The sequence below is a fragment of the Marmota flaviventris genome, chromosome X (genome assembly GCF_047511675.1).
Source record: "Marmota flaviventris isolate mMarFla1 chromosome X, mMarFla1.hap1, whole genome shotgun sequence".
In the NCBI taxonomy this organism is placed as follows: domain Eukaryota; kingdom Metazoa; phylum Chordata; class Mammalia; order Rodentia; family Sciuridae; genus Marmota; species Marmota flaviventris.
The window spans coordinates 116,648,098-116,674,294 of record NC_092518.1 but is presented as its reverse complement, the minus strand read 5'-3'; the positions used below and the strand labels follow the sequence as shown (position 1 = coordinate 116,674,294).

The 26,197-nt window shown below is 37.6% G+C and overlaps 1 protein-coding gene across 3 annotated transcripts; it reads left to right on the top strand.

Annotated features, from left to right (window-relative positions):
* The first annotated feature begins 910 nt into the window (after positions 1–910).
* Positions 911–26,197, top strand: Mospd1 (motile sperm domain containing 1). 3 transcript variants are annotated; one of them, XM_027947007.2, is made up of 6 exons: positions 911–1,012; positions 14,007–14,259; positions 14,373–14,448; positions 16,351–16,568; positions 22,401–22,562; positions 24,616–26,197. In XM_027947007.2, exons 2-6 carry the CDS (start codon positions 14,106–14,108, stop codon positions 24,645–24,647), a joined length of 642 nt encoding a protein of 213 aa, XP_027802808.1. In that variant the 5' UTR covers positions 911–1,012; positions 14,007–14,105; the 3' UTR covers positions 24,648–26,197. The 3 variants fall into 3 exon arrangements, with proteins under 3 accessions (XP_027802808.1, XP_071462389.1, XP_071462388.1); XM_071606287.1 differs by lacking the exon at positions 911–1,012 and adding an exon at positions 1,047–1,262; XM_071606288.1 differs by lacking the exon at positions 22,401–22,562.

Sequence of the window (26,197 nt, the reverse complement as noted above, 5' to 3'; positions counted from 1 at the left end):
GCCTAAGGGATATCTACTGGCATGTCATAGCTTGGTTGGGACAACTAGAGAGAATTCTTTGGGCTTTATAGTTGTGGACTGGGATCATAGCCATTGCACCTTACTCTTAATTCCTGAACAAAATTAAAGTTAAATTTTGAAAATTTTATCTTTAATAATACCCCAAGAGGCCTATGGGAGTTGGTGACAATGTAGCCTCTTTTCAAGGAGTATTTGGGGCAACCAATAGTGGTGAGTTGTCCTAGGTTCCACTGTATTTTATGGATGGCCAGTTTATTTGATGGGAGTATTGGGTGCATCTGAAGAGGATTGCCAAAGGCCTTATGTACCATGCTAAAGGGTTGTAGGTTCAGCTGAGACTGAAAGGGGTTAAGCAGAATGGCAGGAATATTTATCTATCTATCATCTATCTTTGTATCTATCTTAGATCCCTCTTGCTGCTGTTTGGGAGATGGTTTAGACAGAGGGAAGAGTGGAAGAGTCCAAACAGGAGATTACTGCAGCAGTCCAAGCAGAAAGTCAGAGTCCAAGCAAAAGTCTAAACACCATCTGTATGCTGGACTCTGCCATGGAGTTGAGAAAGAGGAACTGTCAATAAGACATGTCTCAGAGGTAGAATCAACTAGCTTAAGTATTCACTGGGTGTGTGTGGGATGGAGGAGGGGAGTGAGACTGGTCAGGAGTTAGTGCAAAGAGAGGTGGCCTTCTGAGTCTCTAGTCGCCCCAAGGGGATCGGGAGGGAGAGGCAGCTTAGAGGACAGAGAAAGAAGAAGTTTGTCTTAAGCAGAAGAAAGAAACCCCAGAGACCAGGTGGCGACACCGAAGCCCCGCCCCCGACTCCACCTCCTCTCCCTCTTCCCACCCACCCCCCCCAGCCACGACTCATCCTCGAGGGCGGGGAGAGGTGGCATTTGAGTCCTCCGGTATCCCAGCAGGCAGTGCAGTCTGGAGACACTGACAAAGGAGTGTAGGAGCAGTCGCAGCAGCTTTCCGAGGAGCCGGTGTTGCCGAGGTGAGAGTCCCCCACCGTCCCGTCACCCACTTCCTCCGACTTCAGAAAAACATGGAAGTTACGTGGCTGAGAGCCCCCGCCAAAAGAACAATCCGTACCCCAAACCTGGGCTTGGCGCGGTGACTGACAGCGGGGCTCAGCGGTGCCGGGATGTGGGTGGGCAGGAGGCAGAGGGGCTCCTTACTGCCCGGTCTCTGAGTGTCAGTGTCCCCGCTACTCGCGGCTCCTCGTTGCAGGATCCGGCCAGCTGGTATGTGGCTCTTCCTTGCCCGGGCGAAGGCAGTCTCGGGAGCCTCCGGGTGCCTGCCCAGTGGAGTTCGGTTGCCCCGGGGATGCGGCTCCCGGGACAACTCTTCGGCGGACGTTGCGAGGAGGGCTGGGGGAGGGAGGTTGGCTCCCTGTCCGGGGTGACACTGTCCTCGCCCTTCCTCTAGCCTACCAGTCCCCCCAGCGAGCTACTGGAAGGAAATGGGGGGGGGGGGGTGAGCTGGAGCGAGGCGTCCTGGGATGGCTTCAGCTCTGCTCTGTTTGCCTGAAGGCAGATGGAAGTGGGATGGAGAGCCAGGGGAGGAGAGCGAATGCTTTCTTGGAATTATGGGGTGGGGGGAGACAGGGGTACGTGGCCTGTATCCTTTACCCCTCCCTGGACCTTCGCAGGGATCCTGATGGTTGCACCAGCTGCTCGGCTGTAAACAGGCTCACATGACTGGTTTCACATGGAGCGGGCCGGTGTGGGGACGAGGGCTGGAGAGGCTGGGCCCAATCAGGTGGTGCTGAAGTCTGAGGACGGACTACTCCCCTCCCAACCCTCCAGCCCCTTAATCAATGCTCTCGCATTTCTCCTTTGGGGAAAGTAACTGACATCTGCCCTCTCCAGATCGAAGTGGCATTTCTGTCTCAGTACAATCCAAGGAATCTCACAGCTGGGAGCGAGGGGGCAAATATGAAGTGAAAACGGGTTCTTTGGGTTTTGCCTAGAAAGCAGTCCTGTTCTTTCAGCATGCATGCATTCTCAAATGTAAATTCCAGACAAAAGGAGACTTTTTAGGGCAAGGCACACATGGGATTTAATGCATTCTTGATGAAAATCTTGTCCTCGCTTCCTCTAAGTTCTGGGAAATCTCTGCCTACAAAATATCACATTCAGGAAATTGACTGAGGGGTGGACACCAACTTTTAGATTACACATATATTTGCTATAAAGTGTGGGAAATTTTGGAAAACAGGAAACAGGGCCAAATGTATCCCACAAGTTACTGACATCTACATACCCTGAAAGGATGAGACATGGAACTAGTTACTGAAGCATTTCTAGAACTCTCAAAACAACAATGGATATTTTAAATTGGGGAATTTTTGAAATCTATAAGGGGTAGTTGTGAGTAGATTTGCTTTACATGTAATATACAATTGATGTAATGGGATGTATTCAGTAAAAAGTTACCTCTGCATAGGCAAAGAAAGAAAGTAGAACAAATAGTATATGAAGGAATGCATATTTCTTCCTTAAATGGTTTATGCAGGGGATGTGGCTCAGTGGTAGAGCATTTGCTTAACATGTGCAAGGCCCCAGGTTCAATCCCCAGCACCGCAAAAAACAAACAAACAAAAAACACAAAAAATATAGGTATATAATTTTTTTTTTTAACCAGGGATTTAACTCAGGGGCAATCGACCACTAAGCCACATCCCCAGCCACTTTTTGTACTTTTTTTAGAGACAGGGTCTCACTGAGTTGCTTACCTCCTCAGATTTTTTGGTTTTAATGTTTATCTTTTAGTTGTAGTTGGACACAATAACTTTATTTTATTTATTTATTTTTATGTGGTGCTGAGGATCGAACACAGGGCCTCGCACATGCTAGATGAGCGCGCTACCACTGAGCCACAACCCCAGCCCCAGCTCCTCAATTTTTGCTGTGGCTAGTTTTGAACTCACAATCCTGTCTCAGCCTCCCAAGGAGCTGGGATTACAGGCGTGTGCCACCATACGGGACTATAATTTTAAAATGGTTCTTTCCCAATGTTTTATATTAAAATTTTTTTCAGAGTAATTTTATATCTAACTTCATTTCCTAAAAGAAAAACAATTAAGAAACCAAAAAAAAGAAAGAAAAAGAAAAGCTACACCATTCCTTACTAGCCCAATAGAAGAAGTAATTTGCTACCATTTTTCTTTTTTTTTTTTTTAATTTAAGATGGAAGATAGACTGTTTTAAAATTTACTTTTTAGTTATAGGTGGACACAATATCTTTATTTGTTTATTTTTATGTGGTGCTGAGGATCAAACCCAGTGCCTGACGCATGCTAGGCAAGCGCTTTACCTCTGAGCCTCAACCCCAGCCCCAGACTTTTTTTTTTTTGGTACTGGGGATTGAACTCAGAGGCAATGGACCATTGAGCCACATCCCAGCCCTTTTTTGTATTTTATTAAGAAACAGGGTCTCAGGGCTGGGGTTGTGGCTCAGTGGTAGAGTGCTTGCTTAGCATGCGTGAGGCACTGGGTTCGATCCTCGACATCACATAAAGAAAATAAAGATATTGTGTGTTTGATCCTCGACATCACATAAAGAAAATAAAGATACTGTGTGTCTACCTTTAACTAAAAAATAAATATTAAAAAAAGAGAGAGAGAGAGACAAGGTCTCACTGAGTTGCTTATAGCCTTGCTAAGTTTCTGAGGCTGGCTTTGAACTTATGGTCCTGTCAGCCTCCCAAGCTGCTGAGTGAAAGAGACTTTTAACTCTTTCCTAAAGGTTCGCAAAGGAGCAAATTACCAGTGTTGGTTTGAATCTTGTTTTGTCACCTTGTAGTATTCTGGAGAATCTTTTCCTACAATAAATATAGTAAATGATTTCTTCTTTGAGGCCCTCGATTTCCTCATCTTTGGTGATAAATGTTTGTTTTAATATTTAAGGTCCCCTATAGCTTTCAAATTCCCTAAAAGAGTACAGTTTTTGATTGGGAACTACTTTTAGACAAAATAAGTTGGTCTAATAAGCCAGGATAGTAATATTAATTAAATAACATCCAGTAACAGGAAGTATTCAGAATGGTAATAGAAATTGTACCCTGCAGAATTCTCATTAGGTAAATTAGCCATATAGGTTGACCTGTACCTCTCTTGCTTTTCATCAGGAAATTGAAGATGGCCTCAGCTAAATCATGCCTCCCAAATTAGAAATAACAGCAACACTTCACTTTCTTGACCTTCAGGATGTACTACAAAGTCTGATTCTTTCACTCTAATTCAGCTTCTTACTGAATTAAAGGAGAAAGGCTTAACAGGGTCTCACCTTGATACTACTTTGGTAGTTAGATCACCAGAGCCAGTGTGTGTTTTTAAGCTTTTCTAGGTTTGAAATTTAATTTTGTCATCACGTTCTGAAATTATCTATCAGTCTTAGGGATTGACTCATATCAACCAAACTCACAAAAGATTTCTGATAAAATGGATGCCAGGTTACTGACTTACAGTGAGAAGTAGAACTACTAAGCAAACTAGAAGGCCCATGTACAAATAAACAGCAACCTTTGTTCTAGACTATGTGGAAACACATAGAAATTGCTCATGACCTCCTCTGTTTAGAGGCTATGTGGAAAAACAAAACACTATTTTCAAACTGGCAGTTGATAGATTTGACAAGATTACTGCTTTATATGTAAAACCATTTCAGTGACACCTTTGTATTTGATATGTCCTAGTCACCTGATTAAACTTGGCTGAGCTCTAAAGCATCTCTCAAGTCTTTTCCTTTCCATTCCTACTCTCTTAGTCTAGGTCCTCATCATCTCTTCATGCCACATTCATTCAACAGTTGTTTATTTTTTATTTTAACTACTCTGGAGTCACGTGTTGTGCTTGATTGGTCAATAGCAACCACTATCCTACTTCAGATCTTATCAGGTCAGTTACCTCCTTAAAGTCGTTTAGAGGGTGTGGTGGTTCATGTGTACTGCAATTTGGGAGGCTGAGGCAGGAGGATCATAAGTTCAAAGCTAGCCTCAGCAACTGGCAAGACCTGTTTCAAAAAAAAAAAAAAAGAAAAAGAAAGAAAAGTCCTTCATATTTCCTCATTGCCTATAGCAGTGGTTTGTCAAAGTTTGGTATGCATCAAAATCAACTAGACGACTCTAAAAACACAGATGTCAAGAATGGAGGAACTTTGGATTGGGTGAAGGGGAGGATAGACAGGGGGTTATGAGGGTAGGAAAGATGGTGGGATGAGATGGACATCATAACCCTAGGTGTGTATATATATATATATATATATATATATATATATATATATATATGATTACATGAATGATGTGTCTCTACATCATATATAACCAGAGAATTGAAATGCTGGGCTCCATTTGTGTACAATGAATTGAATTGCATTCTGCTGTCGTATACAACTAAGTAAAATAATTTAAAAAATAATAATTAAAAAAAACCACATATACCTGGGCCTCACTCCCAGAATTTCAGATTCAGTAGGTCTAAGGTGGGAACCAGGAATTTCCATTTCTACCAAGCTCCCAGGTGAAGCAGTTTTTTACTGCACTTTTGAAAACCACCTGCATAGGGAATCCTAAACCAGATTCTTCACTTAGATTTTTGTTTTTCACAATCTACCTCCAGTTTACCTTTCCAGCTTATCTCTTGCACTCCCCCCAGACCTACTATTTTTAACCATACCGCAGTGCCAAAGCTCATTGTGTCCCTTTTATGTCTCTACACATATTCCTGGAATTCACCCCGCCCCATACTCCTATTGCAGACTCCTATTTGGTGAAGACAGACGACCACTTTATGCTTCCACAGGACTTTTTTATTTACTGGCATATCCATATCCTAATGACTGCTGTATATCTGTTTTTTTTTTCTGCTAGATTGAGGTAGATTTTAGAGGGCTAAGACAATGTTTTCCTCTTTTCTCCCTAGCATAGTGCCTGGTGCTGAGTAATAAGTGCTGAGGAAATGTTTGCTGAATAAATTTGAGATTCTAAAACTTCTGAAAGTGGTATCTTATAGCAGCACATGTTTCACATAATGAATTAATATAGATGATGCTTTGAGAATTGTTTATACATCTTGAAATAACCAAAGACATTGAGATATTGTAAAACATGGGAGTAGCATATTTATTGCAATAGGATCATGCTTTTTCTTTTAAGGATTTTTTTAAAGACATTACTGGGCTGGGACTATAGCTCAGTTGGTAGAGTGTTTGCCTCACATGCAGAAGGCCCTGAGTTCAATCCCCAGTACCACAAAAAAAAAAAAAAAAAAAAGAAAAAAAAGATATTGCTGTAGGGGTATTCTTTATTAGTCTTAAAACGTACACTATGCAACTTTGATATCTTGCATATGGAATAGCCTGCCACTACATATCATTGGTAGCAATCAATACCATTAGTAAAATATCAAATAATACCAAAAACATAGAAAAATATATAAACAACATTGCCTACTATTGAGCAATGAACATTAACATATAAAAGGAACATTATGACATTGTAAAAGAGTTGACTTTAAGAATATAGCCATCAAAAGTCCTAATAGTGGGAATTCAATGAAGAAGGGAGCTGTTTTTTAAGTGGGAGGGAAAAGGTTTTAATACTTGTGAGACTAAAGCCACAAAAAGTATATTGCTCTTTGCTGTTTAGCATTTTGTTTTAGCATTTGGCTTTGGCAAGGACTCCACCCAGTATGGAGGACAGAGATAGCCCCTGTGCCCAGATAAAAGGGGCTGGCCTGAAGGCAGAGAGCCTGGGGCTCTGAACAGAGTAAACAGCAAGAGTCAGGGAGAAAGGGCTCAGGGATTTAGTTCAGTAGCCGAGCACTTGCCTAGCATGTGCAAGGCCCTGAGTTTGGTCCTCTGCTCCAGGAAGAAAAAAAAAAAAAAAAGCCAGGGTGAGGTGGTTAAGCAGCCGATATACTGTGTCCAAGCAGATGGGTCACTCATTTCTGGGGAAGAGTATACTTTGAACCACCCTTAACTGTTTTTTTGTTGTTGTTGTTGTTTTTTAACATCTTGAACCACATTGGTACAAGAATCCCTGTAGGAACACTTATTTGTTTTGATTTAATTTTTTCATGCAGCCTCCTTATATTTTTTTCTTTTTATTGGGGTACCAGCTATCTAAGATTTACTCTGCATCTAATTAGGATTCTTTGCGTTCTTTGCCTGTCTTATGGACAAAGTGGTTCAGGGGCACTTAACCACTGAACCACATCTCAGCCCTTTTTAAAAAATATTTTATTTAGAGATTGGGTCTTGCTAAGTTGCTGAGGCTGGCTTTGAAATTGTGATCCTCCTGCCTAAGCCTCCCAAGCCGCTGGGATTACAGTTGTGAGCCACTGCCCCCAGCTCTTGAAGCCTCCTCTTTCCAAGGGGAAAAATGGGGGCTGTTTTTGGAGAGAGAGGGCAGGTGAGAATATGCTCTTAATGGGATTTCTGTGTTCTTTAACAGTCTTAAGTTTTGAATCTATGGTGGTAAAACATACTGAAACACCCCTGTTCATCTGAGAATTATCCTTTCCTTCCTCTGCTTAGTGCAAGGGAAAAGAATCACAATTTGGAGCACTGGTCTCTGGGCTGATGGTGGAAAGCATGTGTGAAGATTTCAGTGTTTGTGTTGCTTCTTGTGAGAGAGTAGTTTGCAAACTTGTCACAAGGTGGTGTGCACACATAAGGTTTTCCTTGGAGTTTCATTCAGGATTGCTTTTTCTGTGCTGTTAGTGCAGGGACAAGGCCAAGGCAGTCTCCTGTATCACCATCTACCAGCTGCACTGTCTGCCTAGAAGGTCAGGGGCATATTGGAGCCATGGATTTCTAAGCACTACTGGCCCAGTTTGACTCTGAGAAGCCAAGGAAGAGAAATGGAAGGGAGGGGAGAAGAGAGGCAGCTGGGGGTGCTGATTCTTTGTGCTCTCCTCTTGCTCCAACCCAGAGCCAGCAGCCACCTATGATTTATTGTGCATCTAATTAGGATTTTTTGCCTGTTCTGTGGACAAAGTATATTCAGCTATGGGTTGGGGAGTCACATTCCTTGATGGAGGAGACAGTTATTAGTAGACACCAGTAGGGCAGCTGATAATCTCAGTATCTGCTAAGGCCAGCAATGAGCTTGGGTTCTAATGAGAGATGCAAAAACAAACAAAAAACAATATGGCATATGCAGGAAATCTGATTGAAGACTCAAAATTAATCCATATAGAATAAATGTCAATATATTGAATCCATACAATAAGTATATTAAAAATACAATATTGGTGCTATCCATGGAGAGCAGAATATTTAAAAGAGTGTTGCAAGGAGGGGGAATTAGAACTAGGCTTTGAAGAATACATAAAATTTTGTCATCCAGGGAGGAAGAATGGGGCAAACCTTGGTTATTAATGTCGTAGTGAATAGTTGCTGACAGCCACAGCTACATTTCACAATCAGGAAAAGAGAATATGTAACCCAGCAAGTGAAATTATCTCTTTTTTTCCTTGTAAAACTGAAAAGGAAACATGAATCAAGACAATGCAGTCTTGGCCATGACTTGAATTTTGGATCATTCTTTTGAGAATTCTGATCTTGAAAAGCCAGGCATTTTTCGAGAGACAGTGTATGTGTGGCAGTCCACACCAGGGAGGCAGGACTTTTGAATTGAAACTGAGGAGATAAGGACCATAGAAGGAAGTTAAGTTTGGAGATCAGAGTTGTGTGTCCCCTTCCCCGTGCAGTGCTGGGTAACTATCTTAACCTCCTGGTCCTGTTTTCCTCATCTGTCAAGTGAGAAAGATTGGGAGTTAACATTCTTTGACTTGATGTGCACTTGGAAAGCAACTTCAAAAACCTATCTGCAGTGAGATCTTACTGGCTTAGTATATAATCTCTCCCTAGGATTTTTACACTGTATCATTTTGTAATATGGACTGGAGCAAAGAGAAAGTGTCAGTCTCCCAGAAAACCATCAATTAAAAGCAGGTGTTATGTTTCATTATGTTTGTTGGCAAAGTTGCTAATACTACTCTGGTGACCTAGTGCTAATTCTTCCCTAATTTCTACTGGTTGGAGTTTAGGAGGCAAATTTATATCAGAGCTAAGATAAGTGATAAGTGGAAAGAGGAATATGAAAAGAAATAATAAACTGCTCAAAAATGATTGAACTTTTCTTTAATGGTGACAAGGAGATGGTCTATTTATGATCCATGGGGAAATGTGTACATATTCAACCAGCAAACAGAAAGCTTCAAAATGAAAAGAATCACTTTTAAGCCCTTATGCAAAGCTAGTAAAAATTCTACTCTGACCTGTGCCAACTGACTTCTCCTTACTCTTCCAACCAAGAATTTCATGCTTGTCTATGTGGTTATTTTTGACTTCCCAATCAGATTCGTGAACCATCTCATATTCTTTTATAACAAAAGGTGGCATTAGAGTTATACATATCCCTAAGTTTCAAACAAATCTTTGGTTTTTTTCCTCATTGTAATGAGTTTCTGTTGCATGAAAAGTTTTAAATAATTGAAATCTTACTTAATACATAGTGTAAGGTTTCCAGTAAGTTATTTGAGGATCAGAAATTAGAAAATGCAGTTAGCAGAGTTTTTAACATTGTTTCTAAATTATTTCTCCTGTTTTAAAATTAACACCTTTTCCCCATTATGCCCTAGTAAAGTTGTTATTTTTTGGTTTAATTCAGTCTTTTTTTTTCTTTTTAGTCTTTTGTTTTTTTAAAGTAACTATTCATATGGTTCAAAATTAAAAATACAAAAGGATATCCAGAGATAATTTCCCTCCTTTTCCTGTACTCAGCCACTCAGTTTTGTTTTATTTTTTCTCTTCATGGACGATGTGGGTATCCTTCCAAATATTTCTACTTATATCCAAGAAAAAAAACCTTTTTTTTGGAGGGGGGTCCTGGGGATTGAACTCAGGGGCACTCAACCACTGAACCACATCCCCAGCCCTTTTTTGTATTTCATTTTAGAGACAGGGTATCACTGAGTTGCTCAGGACCTCGCCAATTTGCTGAGGCTGGCTTTGAACTCATGATCCTCCTGTCTCAGCTTCCCCAGCCCCTGGGATTATAGACATGCACCATGGTGCCTGCTTACATATTCTTTTTTTCCCTTTTCCATACAAATGGTAGTATGTGCTTCCTACAACATTTCTTGCTTTTCTCATTTGACCCTACAATGTTGGGGATGGAATCCGTGGCCTACCACTGAGCTACAGCATCAGCCCCCACTTAACCCTACATCTTGAAGATCAGTCCATGAAAAGCTACACAAAGAGCTTCTTATTTCTTTTTCACAAATATCTGGTATCCCAATGAATGGATACACCATACTTAAATGAATCCCTTATTAATGGACACTTGGGCTGTATCCAGTCTTTGCTTTGAACAATTAGCTTGTATTGAATGCCAAGCTCTGTTCTCTATTCTTCACATAAATAATTTTATTTAATCCTCAGTGCTTCAAAGCAAACATTCCATATACATAACTTCATAGAAAGATACCAAATAAATTCTTACAAGTAAACTGTGGATTCAGGAGTATGGGCATTTAATTTTGACAGGTTATGTCAATTTACATGCCCACCAGCAACTGTAAGAATGTGCCTGGTGGCTTCCCACCATGTGCTATCAAGTTTTTTAAAAAAAAAATTTACTAATCTGACAGGTCACACACATCACATCACAATATGGTTTTAATTTGCATTTCTCTTGTGAAGTTAAACATCCTTTTGTTAGCCAAGAATAATTTTATTTTCCTTTCTCAAAAATTGGTAGGCCCTCTACTAAGGAAATTAGCCATTGCCTATGATGTGAATTGCAACTGTTTTCTTGGTTTTGATTATAGTTTTTTTTTTTTTTTTTTTCTGCTGGGGGTGGTGGTGCATGCCTGTAATCCCAATACTCAGGAGGCTGAAGAAGGAGAATCATGAGTTCAAAGCCAACCTCAGCAACTTAGCAAGGCCCCATCTCAAAATTAAAAAAAAAAAAATTAAAAGGACTAGGGATGTGACTCAGTGGTTAAACGCCCCGTGTTCAATCCTTGGTCAAAAATAATAATAAAGATTTTTTGTTATGCAGAATTTTAAAAGTTATATAGTTAAATTCATCAATATTTTTGGTGTCTGGTTTTATGTCATTGTTAGTCTGATATTACAAAAAAAAATTTTTTCCCATGGTTTCTTCTAGTGTTTTTATAGCTTTGTTTTGTTTGTTTATATTTAAAGTTTTGATCTGTTTGGAATTTTCCCTGAAATAAGGAGTGAAAGATAAATTCAACTTTATTTTTGTCTAGACAGCTACTCAGTTTAACCAATTCTCACTAATAAATCTGTCTCCCACAAATCAGAGATGCTACCTTTTATCATAAACTAAATTCTCATCTCAACAGAGTTTTACAATGAGACAGTGCATATTATTTAGTGACATCAAATTTGGATCTTTTCTTCCTACTAGCCAAGCTTCCTATGAAAATAATTATAGAGCCTAGTATTTTCTATTGAAAAAAATAATATGCCATACTTCTGAGAGCCCATTATCCAAGTAGAAATGTGTATGGCTTTGATTAAAAGAAAGAAATTCAGGGCAAATAAAAAATGCAGAATTACAATTATTTAATCAGATGTTTTCAAGAATAATTTGTTTTATTTTATGGACATGGATGCAGTTTAGTATAATGGAAAGGAATTCTAGACTAGGGGACCTGCTGACCTTCACTACCACCAGCCTGGTCTCTTCATAATTCAACAACAAAAACAAACACTTAGAATACTGCCTGGCCTATAATAAGTGCTATCTAAGAGCTTATCAATCATCCAGTCTATATAATTAATAAAAAGTTTGTAATGTTATGAATTATTCAAATGCTAGATGTTATTTTTTAAATGATTTTTTTAGTTGTAGATGGACACAATACCTTTATTTTATTTGTTTATTTTTATGTGGTGCTGGGGATCAAACCCAGTGCCTCTCGCATGCTAGGCAAGCACTCTATCACTGAACCACAATCCGGGCCCCTGTTAAATGTTATTAATAACAAAAATTTCAGTAGACCCTATTAGCTCATCAAAACAAAACCCAGAAACAAATTCAACACTGTTATGAACTGTATATATGTTATAAAGTATATGGATATAAAGTAGACTGATTACCTGAGACAGTCCATGAATTCAGTGCCCTTTTATTTGTGGTCCCCTGGGTCTGAATACCTTCCTCCAACACTTAAATGTGTACCTATCTTTTCTTTGGGGGGCTGTCTTTTAAAATTTTTTTAAATTGGTGCATTAATCCTACATATTAATGGGATTCATTGTTGCATATGCATTCATCCACAGAACATAATTTGGTCAATTTCATTCCCTAGTACCCATATTTTCTTTAAAAACCACCTCACATGCCATCTCCCGGTCTCACTTCCAGGCAGACTTATTCCTGTAGTCTTCTGATTCCCTAGTACTTTTTATACAACAGTATGCATTATAACAGAGGCAGTGTTATTATTTTTGTCTCACCAATTAAACTTGAATTTTTTTTTTTTTTTTTTTTTTTTTGGTGGGAGATTGAACTCAGGGGCACTCTGCCACTAAGCCACATCTCTAGCCCTGTTTTGTATTTTATTTAGAGACAGGGTCTTACCGAGTTGCTTAGTGGTTCATTTTTGCAGAGGTTGGCTTTGAACTCATGATTCTCCTGCCTCAGCCTCCCAAGCAGATAGGATTACAGGAGTATGCCACTGCACCCAGCTAAACTTGAACTTCTTGAGGGCAGGGCCTAAACATTATTTTATCTTTATATCTCTGCTGGTCTCCTGATGTAGTTCCTGGCATAATAGCTGTCCAGCTGAAAGAAAATAATAAAAATTTGCACATATAATTTTACAGTTTCATACTTGATAAAAGTTGAAAAGGCCTCATTCAGAAGAGCATTTGAGCCCTGCTAGCTGATAAAAGCAAGTAACTTATTCATTGGTTATATTTACCTCTGAATGTATGAGAACCTGACCTCAAAGTATTAAATGTTTTATAGCCTATTTTAAAGGTGTGAGCTACAGAGTGAAAATCATTTCTGTGATTTTATGTTTTAACTTTTGCTTTTTTTGAGTATGCTGGATCAAATCCTGCATTTTATTTTTAAAAGCCACACTTTGGGAGGGACTTGCTGAATAAGAATATTGATTAAAATTAGATTAGGAAATAAATACAGAACTATTACACTTGACAGTGAGACTTCTGCCAGCCACAACCACCTGGACCACATTCAAGTCCAGAAGGAATCCAAAAAGGCCTCTGAAGTTGGAAGAAAATAGCTCTTCCGAAGCCTGTGTACTGGACATAGGAGGGGAGGAATGGTACCATGCATGCCAAAGCCCACTTAGTGACTGAATTTTCAGTGAAAATTCCAAGGCCTGCTTAGCTTGTCTTGAGTTTCAGTAGAAAACAGATTAAAAGAACTCTCCTACCCATGCTGCCAAGGCACTAAATAAAGCATTGTTGACAGGAGTGTAAAAGTGATTCTTGTGTTTTTCTCCTATAAATCTTGGAAACTTCCTTTGTTTTATTTATTATTTTTTAGTCTTTTTTATTGTTTTAAAAAAATCTTTAAGAGTTGATTTGGCTCACAAAATCAGTTGTGACAATACTTATTTATTTTCCTTTAAAAAAACATATGAAGTTTATACAGTGATATTCCTTTGATCTCACCTCTTTGAAAGGAGATGATTACTTTGAGAAAGACTTCTTTATTCTTTTTATTCAAGTATTTGTGTCATCTATCATAGGTTGAAATTCTGAATGTGAAAGGAACATGTCTAAATTTCTTTGCATGATCTGGTCAAAGCTCTGTCAGCAAGCCAAGAGGAAAGGTCAAGAGGCACATTTCCATGATTCAGGGCCTACTTTCATTCACACTAAACCTGCTTTTTGTGAAGAGACTGTAGACTAATGAAAATCAGTATCATTTGGTTTTCCTTCTCCCTTTCTCCTTCTATTTCTAGATTGCCAAAATGCTTTGGAGCTTTTAACTGAAACAAGAAAAATCCAAAATAGATCTGAGTCTGTAAAAACAGAAGCTGCAGCAAGAGGATTCAGTGCCAATGCATCAACAAAAAAGACAACCAGAGCTAGTGGAAGGAAATCTTCCCATTTTTGTGTTTCCCACAGAGCTAATATTTTATGCAGATGATCAGTCAACACATAAACAAGTGTTGACACTGTACAATCCCTATGAGTTCGCCTTGAAGTTCAAAGGTGAGTCTCCTAGGTCTTTCGTCATGAATTTTTAACTAGTCCCTACTAATTTTTTACTTATAGAAACTAATTGTTTTAAAAACACTAATGGCCATTGTGACTTTTTCTTTCAGTTTTGTGTACTACTCCAAATAAGTATGTTGTCGTTGATGCTGCAGGTGCAGTAAAGCCTCAGTGTTGTGTGGATATGTAAGTCAAAATCACTTCCTGGTAACACGTTTTCAGTGCATTAATATTTATGTTTTTAACTGGAAAGGGATATTGAAGTTATTCCCACATAGGCATTGATAATCTCTTGAATTTATGATGACATTTTGTCTATCAAAACTTAAGAAGTTTCTAAGAGATTCCAAACAAGTCAACCAAATAATAATATTTCATTATGTTGGCACTGATGTCCATGTCAGTATTTCCTCAATTGTTTCTTCCTTGTAGTTTTAGTAAAGGCAGAGATATTTATGAAGTTAAAGTTCTGAGTTATTCCTTTTTAATTTTTCCCACTGTAATAGGAAATTTAGCTTTCTTTGGAACATCCTCCTATTACAATGACATTTGAGAAACTAGTAATGCTATGATGTAAGAACAATGGTAATGTGAGTTCATCTGAAATGATTCAGCTAATAAGCCTGGAAGTTAATCTATATAAACAGGAAGCAAAGCATGTAACTTCTCATCTGTAAAAGGTTATCTGAGTGCTTCCAGATAATTGCATCTTAGAGTGTCAGATAAATGATTGTTTGTTCAAGCTGTTCATGTTTAATTTTCACTTTAGACCTAGTGGTGACCAGATGGATCCATTGACCAGCCCTTAATTTACGTTGCCACATCAATTTTATTTGTTTAAATCTTCTTTGAGAATAAAAAGCAGAAGCCTTTCCTCTTCAATATATTTTCTTCATCTCAAAGCTGTAAGATGATGTATCTTTGAGAATGTGTTTCTTCCCCCCCCACACTTTTATTTTGCAGTATTGGGAATTGAACCCAGAAGGGCCAATGAGCTACCAATGAGCTATATTCCCAGCCCCCTTTTAAAAATTTTTATTTTGAGACAGAAAACAGGTTTGCTAAGTTGCCTTGGCTGGCCTTGAACTTGCCATCCTCCTGCTACATACTCATGAGTCACTGGGATTACAGGAGTGCACCACTGTGCCCAGCTGTACATTTCTTTCAATTTTTATTCAGCCTATAATAGGCAAGGGTTATGCCATAGAAATTTGTAGTCTAATCAATTTTGTTACCCTTGACCTAATTGTTTTGCATTCCCTAGGAAGAAGGAAGTATATCTGAAAAATGGAATTGCAAAATCTCATAAAAATTACAAAGCTTTATACACTTTCCTTTTAGAAAAATACAGAGATCTATTATTAGACTTCTGGTGCACTGGTCATAGTGGATTAATTACTTATTCGGTTGCTTATTTTTACCCGTATGTATGTAAATCAATTTTTAAGTCTTGGGTGAGTTTTGTTAGTTGAATAATAGATAAATGAGCCAGGTGTGGTAGTGCATGCCTGTAATTCCAGTGGCTTGTGGGGCTGAGGCAGGAGGATCACAAATTCAAAGCCACCTTCAGCAAAAACAAGGCACTAAGCAACTCAGTGAGGCCCTCATCAACTCAGTCGGACCCTGTCTCTAAATAAAATATTTAAAAAGGGCTGGGGATGTGGCTCAGTGATTAAGTGCCCCTGGCTTCAATTCCTGGTACCAAAAAGAAAAAAAAAACCCCAAAGATAAATGGCAAGAGAAATTTATGATAATGTTTGTGGGGGAGAAACTGTTTCATATATTCCTAATTAGGCAATATTGCTTTATATGGATGGCCAGAAAAAAAAATGTCATTGCTTTACTTATCATTCTTTTACTTAAGATTTTTGTCAATGTTTTCAAGTATGTGCTTTCATCAAATATTTCAATTACCCATTTCTTTTGGGGTTGTACTATGATTTTTTTAGCATCATTAGTAAATTTCTATTTTTTAAAGTATTTGGTTATAGTCACTATTGTTTTACTGCATTGAAATCTCTTGCTGCATTCTGTTTGACAGGCCCCAAGAAACCTAAACAGTAGCTTTTTATTTTTTGTTGCTTTCAGTGTGATTCGTCATAGAGATGTTCGATCCTGTCACTATGGTGTAATAGATAAATTCCGTCTCCAAGTTTCTGAGCAAAGCCAGAGGAAGGCTTTAGGAAGGAAAGAGATTGTTGCTACTCTTCTCCCATCTGCAAAAGAACAACAAAAGGAAGAAGAGGAAAAAAGAATAAAGGAACATTTAACTGAAAGTTTATTTTTTGAACAATCGTTTCAACCAGGTAGTATTGTGTGTTACACATTTCTAACTTTAAACTAATCAGGGGGCTAAGAATGATTATTAGAAAGGTAATCTGCCACTTTAAATCTAGTCAACTACTTCAAAACTGAACCTAGAGAATCGGGTACCTGAAATACAGCAAGAGACCCAGAGCTGGATTTTCAGAGGAGAGAATAGCCCTAAGTAGACCAGCCTGTAAAGAGAGGGCAAATGTTACTGTAGCCTTTAAAAATGTAAATATAAACATATATGCATATTTTTATATACTGGAGATTGTCTATATATTGGAGATTATATATATATATATATATATATGTATATATATATATATATACATGAGACTGTAATTGGATGCTGTAAGCATCATCCTGTATGCTAGTATAATTTGGCAATTATATACTTTTGTTTCTATGACTTTCCTATATCCTTTCTCATTTAATTAGTTTGAAGGAGGAGAGAGATTGTGTTTGGCAACAGGCCAAGCTTAGTGCACTGTTCATATTATTTTGAAAAAAAATCTCATTAAAGTTGAAGTTAATTAAACTAAGTAGATTATAATATCCCCTGTGGGCTATTAATTGAATCCCTCTCCATTCCTCATTTCCTCCCAGCTTAGATATTCAGAAGTGTTATGATATATTCTTTCAACATTGACACTATGCTCACATTCAACTCTTTGGACGTCATTCCCCCTCCCTCCCAACTTCTCATTATCTCCCCCCCACACCAATTATGAGAGGAGGGAAATAAAATTTTCCACTGAAAAACATGGAAACTTTTTGCTGTAGTGATATACAAATGTGATAGCAGCTGTCCTTCAGATTGTGACATATTGTGTTTGAGGGATTTTTAAAAATCTACTTGTCATTACGTTAATTCCTAGATCCATATCAGTTTGTTCATCTTTGAATGTTTATTTCAGTAAGATAGGGAGAAGTGCCTTTTTGGTGTACTGTTGCCAAGTGTCTTCTCAGTCCGTGCACAGAGAGCTCAGATTTCCTGATGATAACAGGACTGCAGACTAGTTAGTAGATTGTTTTCTTCTCAGAAAATATTGTTAATTGACAGCACCATCTTTTCATCTTTCTAAGAAACAACCTCTGATAGAGAATCTTTGTCAAATATAACAATGATAGATCAATACTGTGAGGTTGACTTATGAAATGTAAGGCTCTCCCTTCAGAATGCCTCCTCTGAAACAAGAAAGGTCATTGAATGAGCATTTGTGAGGTTTTTTGACATTAAATTCATCCATTAAAGGGGTCATTGGTGATCATTTTGTATGTAACAGACTGGTTTAAAGCCAAGAGTAATAAAGGTTAAGTTTTTTGTTGTTGTTTTTTTTGTTTTGTTTTTAGGGTACCGGGGATTGAACTCAGGGTCACTTGACCACTGAGCAACATCCCCAGCCCTTTTTTGTATTTTATTTAGAGACAGGGTCTTACTCAGTTGCTTAGAGTCTCGCTTTTTGCCAAGGCTGGCTTTGAACTCACGATCCTCCTGTCTCAGCCTCCCAAGCCACTGAGATTACAGGCATGCGCCACCACAACCAGCAACGGTTAAGATTTAACAGTTTATGTACATGTACATATAAGGAGAACTTTATTGTTATATTTTTAATTTATTGGAAAGCATCCTAACAACCTAAAAAAATTATAGTAAGTATTGTTTTATTCTTCTTTTACTTTTATAATGAACTTTGATATCTAAAGTATATGAGAGAATTCTTCTAATTCTAAAATTGGAGTAGGTAGATGAATGAAGACAGGTGACATTGTCCTAACATGCAGTGGTTTCTGTTTTGGAGAGGAAAAAAAATCTCTCAGCCATTCATGTCAGGAAGCTCATAGGAAGCAGGCACTTTGTCTTGTTCACAACTATGTCCTCAGTACTAGCACAGAGCCTGGCCCAGAGTAGTTTCACAGTAAATGTATGAAAGAGCTGAACAAACGGTCCACTCAAAATCCTGTCCAACATGCTCCATTGATGAGTAGTTAACCCACTATAGCTAATCATCCAAAAAAAAATTGTGTAGTTTTTTTTTTCTTTTAAGTATAATGATGACTGACTGTGTCTAGGATGACAAAGTGATATTTTAAAATTTCTCCTGTTAAATTAATAATAATTTATGTCTGTTTTCTAGTATGTAGATTCTCTGTTTTTTTTTCATTTACGTCTCTCTGCACTAAAATGTCAAAATAAGTTGAGGGACTAGGGTTGTGGCTCAGTGGTAGAGCACTTGCCTAGCATGTGTGAGGCACTGGGTTCAATCCTCAGCACCAATAAAAAAAAAATAAATAAAATCTATTGTGTCCATCTACAACTAAAAAAAAAATTTAAAAAAAAAATTTATATATGACAATGGAATGCATTACAATTCATATTACACATAGAGCACAATTTTTCATATCTCTGGTTGTATTCAAAATATTAAAAATAAGTTGAGATTGTTTTCTGTAGGATTTTTTTCTGGGAAGTTTTAAAAGGTCATTATTTTTTCAAGTTGTTAGCTTTGAAAACGTTTCAACAAGAAGCATATCAGAAGCATTGGAAATGCAAGTATCATGAGACTCATTGGTAAAAAATAGTTGAAGGCTATATCATGAAAAATTTGGATTTTAAAGTGTATTGAAAGTTGGTAAAATGAGAAATTTTTTCTCAGGTTTATTGTATAAAAGACATATAGCAGTAAGAAATTCAAAAGAAAAAAAAACACCTTTAATACCACATACTTAAGAAATCTCCTTATGTAATTGTTCCATGTTACTTTCCAGACCATTCCAATGTGTATAAATACAATTTTATATTTTGTGAGTTTTTTCATTTAACAGAAATTTAACTGTTAAATGAAGAGAAACCCACAAAGTATACTTTCATGCTAGAACCCAGGTTATTAAAAAGACAAAAAATATAGCTGAATCTTAATTACCTTACTAATGAACTGCTGTGTCTTGGCTATGTTTCAGTCTCTGGCTAAAGAAAATGATGCTCTTTATTATTGTTTATAATAATGCAAAATTGAAAATGACCCGAAAGTCCATCAATTTGGGAAATGATTAAATTAAGAGTGTTCATAAGACAGGGTGTTAGGCAGGTATTTACAAGGATCTGATAGAATGATAGATGTTTATATATATATATATATTTTTTTTAAATTTTTTTCAATTTGTTCTACTTAGTTGTACATGACAACAGAATGTGTTTCAATTCATCGTACACAAATGGAGCACAACATATCAATTATCTGATTGTACACAATGTTTATATATTGACACAGAAAAGGCTTCAAATGTATTTCTTAGTGAAGGGTGAAAAACAGTTATGTAACAGTACATATAATATGACCTCATTTATGTAAAGAATTATTTTACATGTTTATGTAGTCATTTATGAAATCTGAAAGGATATAAACCAAGCTGTTAATAGCATTAACCTATCTGTAGGAGGATGGGATTGTGGAGGAAACTTTGTTTTCTATATCTTGTTTTTGTGGTGCTGGGGGTTGAGCCCAGGGCCTCATATATACAAAGCAAGCATTCTGACACTGAGTTACACCCCCAGCCCTGTTTTCTATATCTTTGTACATTTTTTATAATCATGTAATATCAGGAAAAAGGCTATTTTCATTTTGTTTTTGGCATTTCTCTAAATACCAAATTCTTTGAAATTATTTTTATTGTAGGTTTGTAGTATGTGGTGTAGTTATAAATCATAAATATTTTCCTTGAAAATTTATCTTTGCAACAAATATAAATGCCAAGTTATTTGATTTATTAACTAAAATGAGATGGGTTTTTAAAGATATTTATACTATTGTTGCATCCCAAGCAATAATTATGAAATTTCAATTTGTTTTTTACCTATCTGGCTTTGGTGAGGTTCAATTAGACTTTACAACAGCTGAGGTATTAATAATTTAGAAAAGCTTCATTTAATAATAGAATGAACAGTGTTATTTCATTAATAAAACACCAAGATCGTATTGCTGTTGGCTATTTTTAATGAAAGGAAGATTAGTGAGAAAGCCACAAAACAGAAAATGCTGTTGTTGGGTTTCCTAAAAATAAGGTTATGTATATTGTACATATGTAGCTAGAGCTGTAGAATAGCAGGCTTGATAACAAATCTTAGAAAAAAATTATTATTATTATTTGGTAGCAGGGACTGAACCCAGTGGCGATTAACCACTGAGCCACATCCCCATCCTTTTATATTTTATTTAGAGACAGGGTCTCACTGAGTTGCTTAGGGCCTCGTTATGTTGCTGAGGTTGATTTTGAACTCGAGATCCTTCTACCTCTGTCTCCAGAGCCACTGGTATTACAGGTGTGCATCACCACACCTGGCCTCTTAATTAATTTTTAAGTGTATATTACAGTATATAGGAACCTGATTAACTATAGGGACCTGGTTGCAGAATAGATCTCTAATAATCTTGCATAATTGAGAATTACACCTATTGATTAGCAATTTTATCCTCCTCCCCCAGACCCTAGAAGCCATCATTATACTCTCCAGTTCTATGAGTTTGACTATTTTAAATGGCTCATATAAGTGGAGTCATGCAGAATTTGTTGGTAACTGCTTATTTCACTTAGCATAAATTTGCCAGATATTGTTTCTATAGTTTTCTTCTTTATTATGAATGAGGTAGGGCAAGGAGCAAGAATTTTTATGGGCAACTTTATAACATTCAAGTAGTGCTTTTTTTTTTTTTTTTTTTGGTACCTTAACATTTTTTACTATGGTAGCAGCATGCTGCAGTTATCGGGATCAAATCTGTCTGGACACCTCCCTAAGATATTGCCAGAAGATAGTGCAGCTCTACTGTAATAGCCTTACATGGAGGACATATGTTCCTTAATTTATGATGGCATTATGTTCCAATGAACCCACTGTAAGTTGAACATATCAGCCAGAATTGCATTGGTTACCCCTGGATCTCATATTTTAGCCATATAGTCCACTGTGGTGTATCAGTTGCTTCCTCTGATGATTGTATGGCTGATGTCAGCTGTGGCCCACTCCTGCTGCCCTGTATCATGAGAGTGCCATGCCTCATATAACTAGCAAAAGAGCAAAATTCAAAGTGTAGTTTCTACTTAATTCATAATGCATTCACACCATTTTAAAGTCAAACCATCATTAAGTCAGAAATTGTTTGTAAACATAAAACAATCCATTGGAGTACAGGGAGAAAATATTGAACATCAGTTTGTTTTTAGCACATTCTATGGTAATTCCATTAGTATGTTTTATATTAAGCATACTAGTACAGAAATTGTGCATATAATTTATAGATGTACATGCATCGATGTTACATGCTTGAGCACTTTCTACTTACTAGGGTGGAATATCAGGGTGGGGTAATTTGGTGACCATTTTTTCCAGTAGGAACTTAGTAACTCATAATGCCATTTCAGCATACCATCCTGTAATGACTCAGAGCAGTTATGCTTTATAGACTTCCAGATAAGTGCAACACATAGGTCCCCATGGAATGGGAATGATGGGGGAAGGAGTCAGAGAAGATAGCCAAAAGAGAATCCTAGTGTGTGGTGGCCAGTATTTTTTGTTTTGGTACTGGGGATTGAACCTAGGGGTACTCAACCACTGAGCCACATTCCCCATCCCTTTTTATTTTTTTTATTTTGAGACAGGTCTCACTAAGTTGGACCTCAAACTTGCGATCCTCCTGCCTCAGCCTCCCGAGTCACTGGGATTACAGGCATGCACCACCACACCCATCTGGTGACCATTATTTGCAAGGAAACTTTTGTCTTCAGTTTGCTTGGGTTTAGAAGCAAGCTCAGGGATTTTTGTCTTTTTACAGAAAACAGAACTGTCTCCTCAGGACCTAGTTTACTAACTGTCTTCCTGGGAGTGGTGTGCATTGCAGCCCTGATGCTGCCTACGCTGGGGGATGTGGAATCGCTGGTGCCTCTCTACCTCCACTTAAGTGTGAATCAAAAATTAGTGGCTGCTTATATCTTAGGTAAGGGTTTTAAAGATGCATTGGGGACATATGTGTAGGATTTTATGTTGGGGGGTAATGGGTTGATTTCCTTTTTTGAAAAACAGTAAAGGATTGTTCAAAGGCATGTTGAGGTTGGGTGCACTTGGAGATTTAACTTTTGGCTCGCATTTAGTTCTCTTTGACTTATTTATCTAGTGCCTAAAACTCTATTTACTCCATTATTTTCCTTTTTCTGACTTCTGGTGCTATAATGTATGTATACAATGCATATATTTCATAATACAGTCTTTCTACTTGCAGGAACTGCTCCTGGAGAAACACTTAGACAAGGTGCACACTGTGATAAGGATGAACAGTGCAACCTTGCTTAATATTGTGAACCTTTCTATTTAAACCAGTTCCCTGATTTCCAGTTCATTCTTCTAGTCATCCTGGCTTCAAATCCTATAATTAATTATTTCAATTGAGCAAACATTTATTCAGTGCCTTCCATGTGTCGAGCATCGTGACTGTGGTGATGAATGACTCTTTCTTCATATTCTCCTCTCACTTCAACTCTTTCCATTATTCTTTCAGTATTCCCTACTGTGCTCTTTTTTAAAAAATTTCTAAATTGTCTCTCCACCTTCTGTCTGTGTTCTTTCTCACTCATCCTTCCCCTTATTCTCTTGCCCCCTGAAACCATCCATCACATTGATGTCAGGTTGATTTCCATTCTGTTTTGGTTTCATAACCATTCCCTACTCAAAAATTTAGCAGTTGACCATAGTCCACTGGATGAAGTAAAACTCCATAGTTTAGTGCTTAAGACTCTCCACAATCAGCTGTGCCTAGTGGCGCATGACTGTAATCCCAGAGGCTTGGGAGGTTGAAGCAAGAGGATCGTGAGTTCAAAGCCGGCCTCAGTAACCTAGTGAGACCTTGTCTCTAAATAAAATACAAAAAGGGCTGGTGATGTGGCTCAATGGTTAAGCACCCCTGGGTTCAATGCCCAGTACCAAAACCAAAACAAACAAAAAAAGCCTCTCCACAATCTGAGAGTTCCTTGAACCAATTTTGTCTAATTGCTTTCCTATATAAATCCTTGAGTAAAGCCTGTTGGATTATTTATTGACTCTGGAAAAGTTCATCTAAAGTCCTGGTCCTCCCAGGCCCTTGCTCATGCCGTACCCTCACCTGGAATGCCTGCCTATCCCATTGTTCTGTATCTTTTCTATCATCTTTTAAGGGGACAATCTTTGGGGACAACTATGTTGACTGCCTCAGCCTTACATGATCATCCTCCTTTCTTGTGTGTGTGTGTGTGTGTGCGCGCGCGCGCATGCGTATATATGTGTTTCCCTGGGGATGGAACCCAGGGCCCTACACACGTTAGGCAAGTGCTCGACCACTGAGGTACACCCCCAGCCCTGTACTTTTTATCACTCACTCTCCTCACCATTCATTTAGGACTGAGCACATTCTTTTCTTTTTTTTAATGTTTTTTTTTAGTTGTTGATAGGCCTTTATTTATTTATTTATATGTGGTGCTGAGAATCAAACCCAGTGCCTCACATATGCCAGGCAAGAGCTCTACCACTGAGCTATAACACCAGCCCATAAACACATTCTCATATTATTAAATGTTTATGGTCTTGTATGCAGAATCACTAAAGAAAAGCAGGAACACTGCTTCTATCTCTGTGGCCCTAGGGCCCTGATACAAATAGGCTCTTGAAGCTTCTGTTGACAAAGCTTGCTGGCTTTACTAACACTTTAAAATGGCATGTCTGCTATTATTATAGCTGATGTGATGGATAAAGTAGGAGGTATGTGTGATGGTGAGATGAACTATGGCCAGACATTAGTGATTTAATTAAAATCTATTCAGTGAGTGCCCATTGATGTTAATTGGATTTTTTCCTGTATAATATCAACTAAATTCAAATTGACTTTGAGGTCTTGGTAGAGTGTCTGCCTGTGTGTTATATTTTATTTATTCATTGAGGTCTGAACAATTGCTTATTGAATGGAAAATGCAGTACAATGCATGTCTTTAACTGTTCTCCTGTTTTTTTTTTTTTCCTTTCAGGTCTTATCACAATGGCTATACTTAGAACGTGAGCAAGGATTTCAACCAACTTCTGAGTAAATTTATCTTGAAAATATGAATGTGGACTGCCTTTTATCTCTATTTCACTCCATTAACATGCTACAAACTATTGAATGATTTCAAATAACTGCAAATGTATAATATATATTTTAAATTTCTCTATAATTTTATTTGAAGGATGCCAGCACATTATGTTACAGACAGCAAGGCTGCTTCTGAGTGACACCTAGGAAACTATTTGAAGAAACTTTTTTATATCTATACCTGTTATGCAAAAGACTTTAAAACATTTGTTATTTTCTCATCTTTTTTCTAATTCACTTTGATTGACAAGGGTCGTGTGTCCTTCAAAGCTAAAGGCTGAAAAGAGCAAACAGATCAGGCAAAAAATAAAATTACATTGACTTCCTAGCTATGAACATCAATGTTACTCTCTATGTAAATTATACCTTGCCCTCTATCATTGTGAACAGTTGCTATGGTGTTTCTGAGAGTTTTACAGTTAATGTGTGGAGGGTTAAAAAGTATAAGGTACTAAGGGATCATGCTTATACTAGGGTCTCATAGAAGACCGGACATATTTAACTCATCTTGTGAACTACAGATGGGTTATGGTCCATACACCAAGCATATGGGTTTTTTTCAAAACCTAATTGAAGTAGGTTGACCTGTTTGGTCTGAGATTTCTAAGGGAAGGTAGGCATTTATTTAGTTAGTTTGCCCTGGCTTTACCTCTGGTTAATGCTTATGTTAATAGGGGGAAATCCCTTTATCTTTTTTCCCAAGCCCCTTGCCTGCCTGACTGTAAGTGACTTGCCCAGATTGGGATTATCAGGTATCAGATGGTTTCTGTAGAGATGACTTTTTCACCTTTAAACTCTTAAGCTGAGAATGGAAAACCCTTGATACCTGCGTCTATTTTATATCAGTCACTGAGACATTTTTAAGTTTTTATTTATTAAAGTTTTTATTTATTAAAACAACTTTACCAAAAAAGTCCCCTAAGCACAACTACTTACATTTCTTTATAGCCTCTTCTGATCTCTAATACATACATATATATTTGCACACATACATATATGTGTGTGTGCATATATATGTATATAATATGCAGTTTTAACTGTTATTGTCATAGCAACTGATCTTTTGTCTTAGGATTTTTATCTGAAAGCACAATGTATTGAGAGTCTCTTGAAAATCATCTTTCAGATCTTTTTATAGAATGAATTTATGCACTGCTACTGTAGCATTCTCAAGGAATATACGTAAAAACAAATGTATGCCTGAAATTGGTGTTTGGAGAAAACAGTTCTGCTTCTAAAAGCTTTTATGTCTAGTCTTTCATAGAAAATCATGTTTAACCATTTGGGGAGCATAAATCATTCAGTGGATCATGTCTGTACATTGTGTAATGACTGAAAAGCACATAAATATAATCTACTTTGAACTTTGTTAAAAAAATGTTTGGGAGGCTCTCACTCTTGTCTCTCTATCCATTTTTCAAGTCCTGTGTGTGTGTGTGTGTGTGTGTGTGTGTGGTAACATTTTAAAGAACAGAAAT

Coding starts and splice junctions, on each gene's coding strand:
- Mospd1 (XM_027947007.2), top strand. CDS start 14,106: ATGCATCAACAAAAAAGACAACCAGAGCTAGTGGAAGGAAATCTTCCC. Junction 16,569..22,400: donor TGAACAATCGTTTCAACCAG/GTAGTATTGTGT, acceptor GTCTTTTTACAG/AAAACAGAACTGTCTCCTCA. Junction 22,563..24,615: donor AGTGGCTGCTTATATCTTAG/GTAAGGGTTTTA, acceptor TTTTCCTTTCAG/GTCTTATCACAATGGCTATA.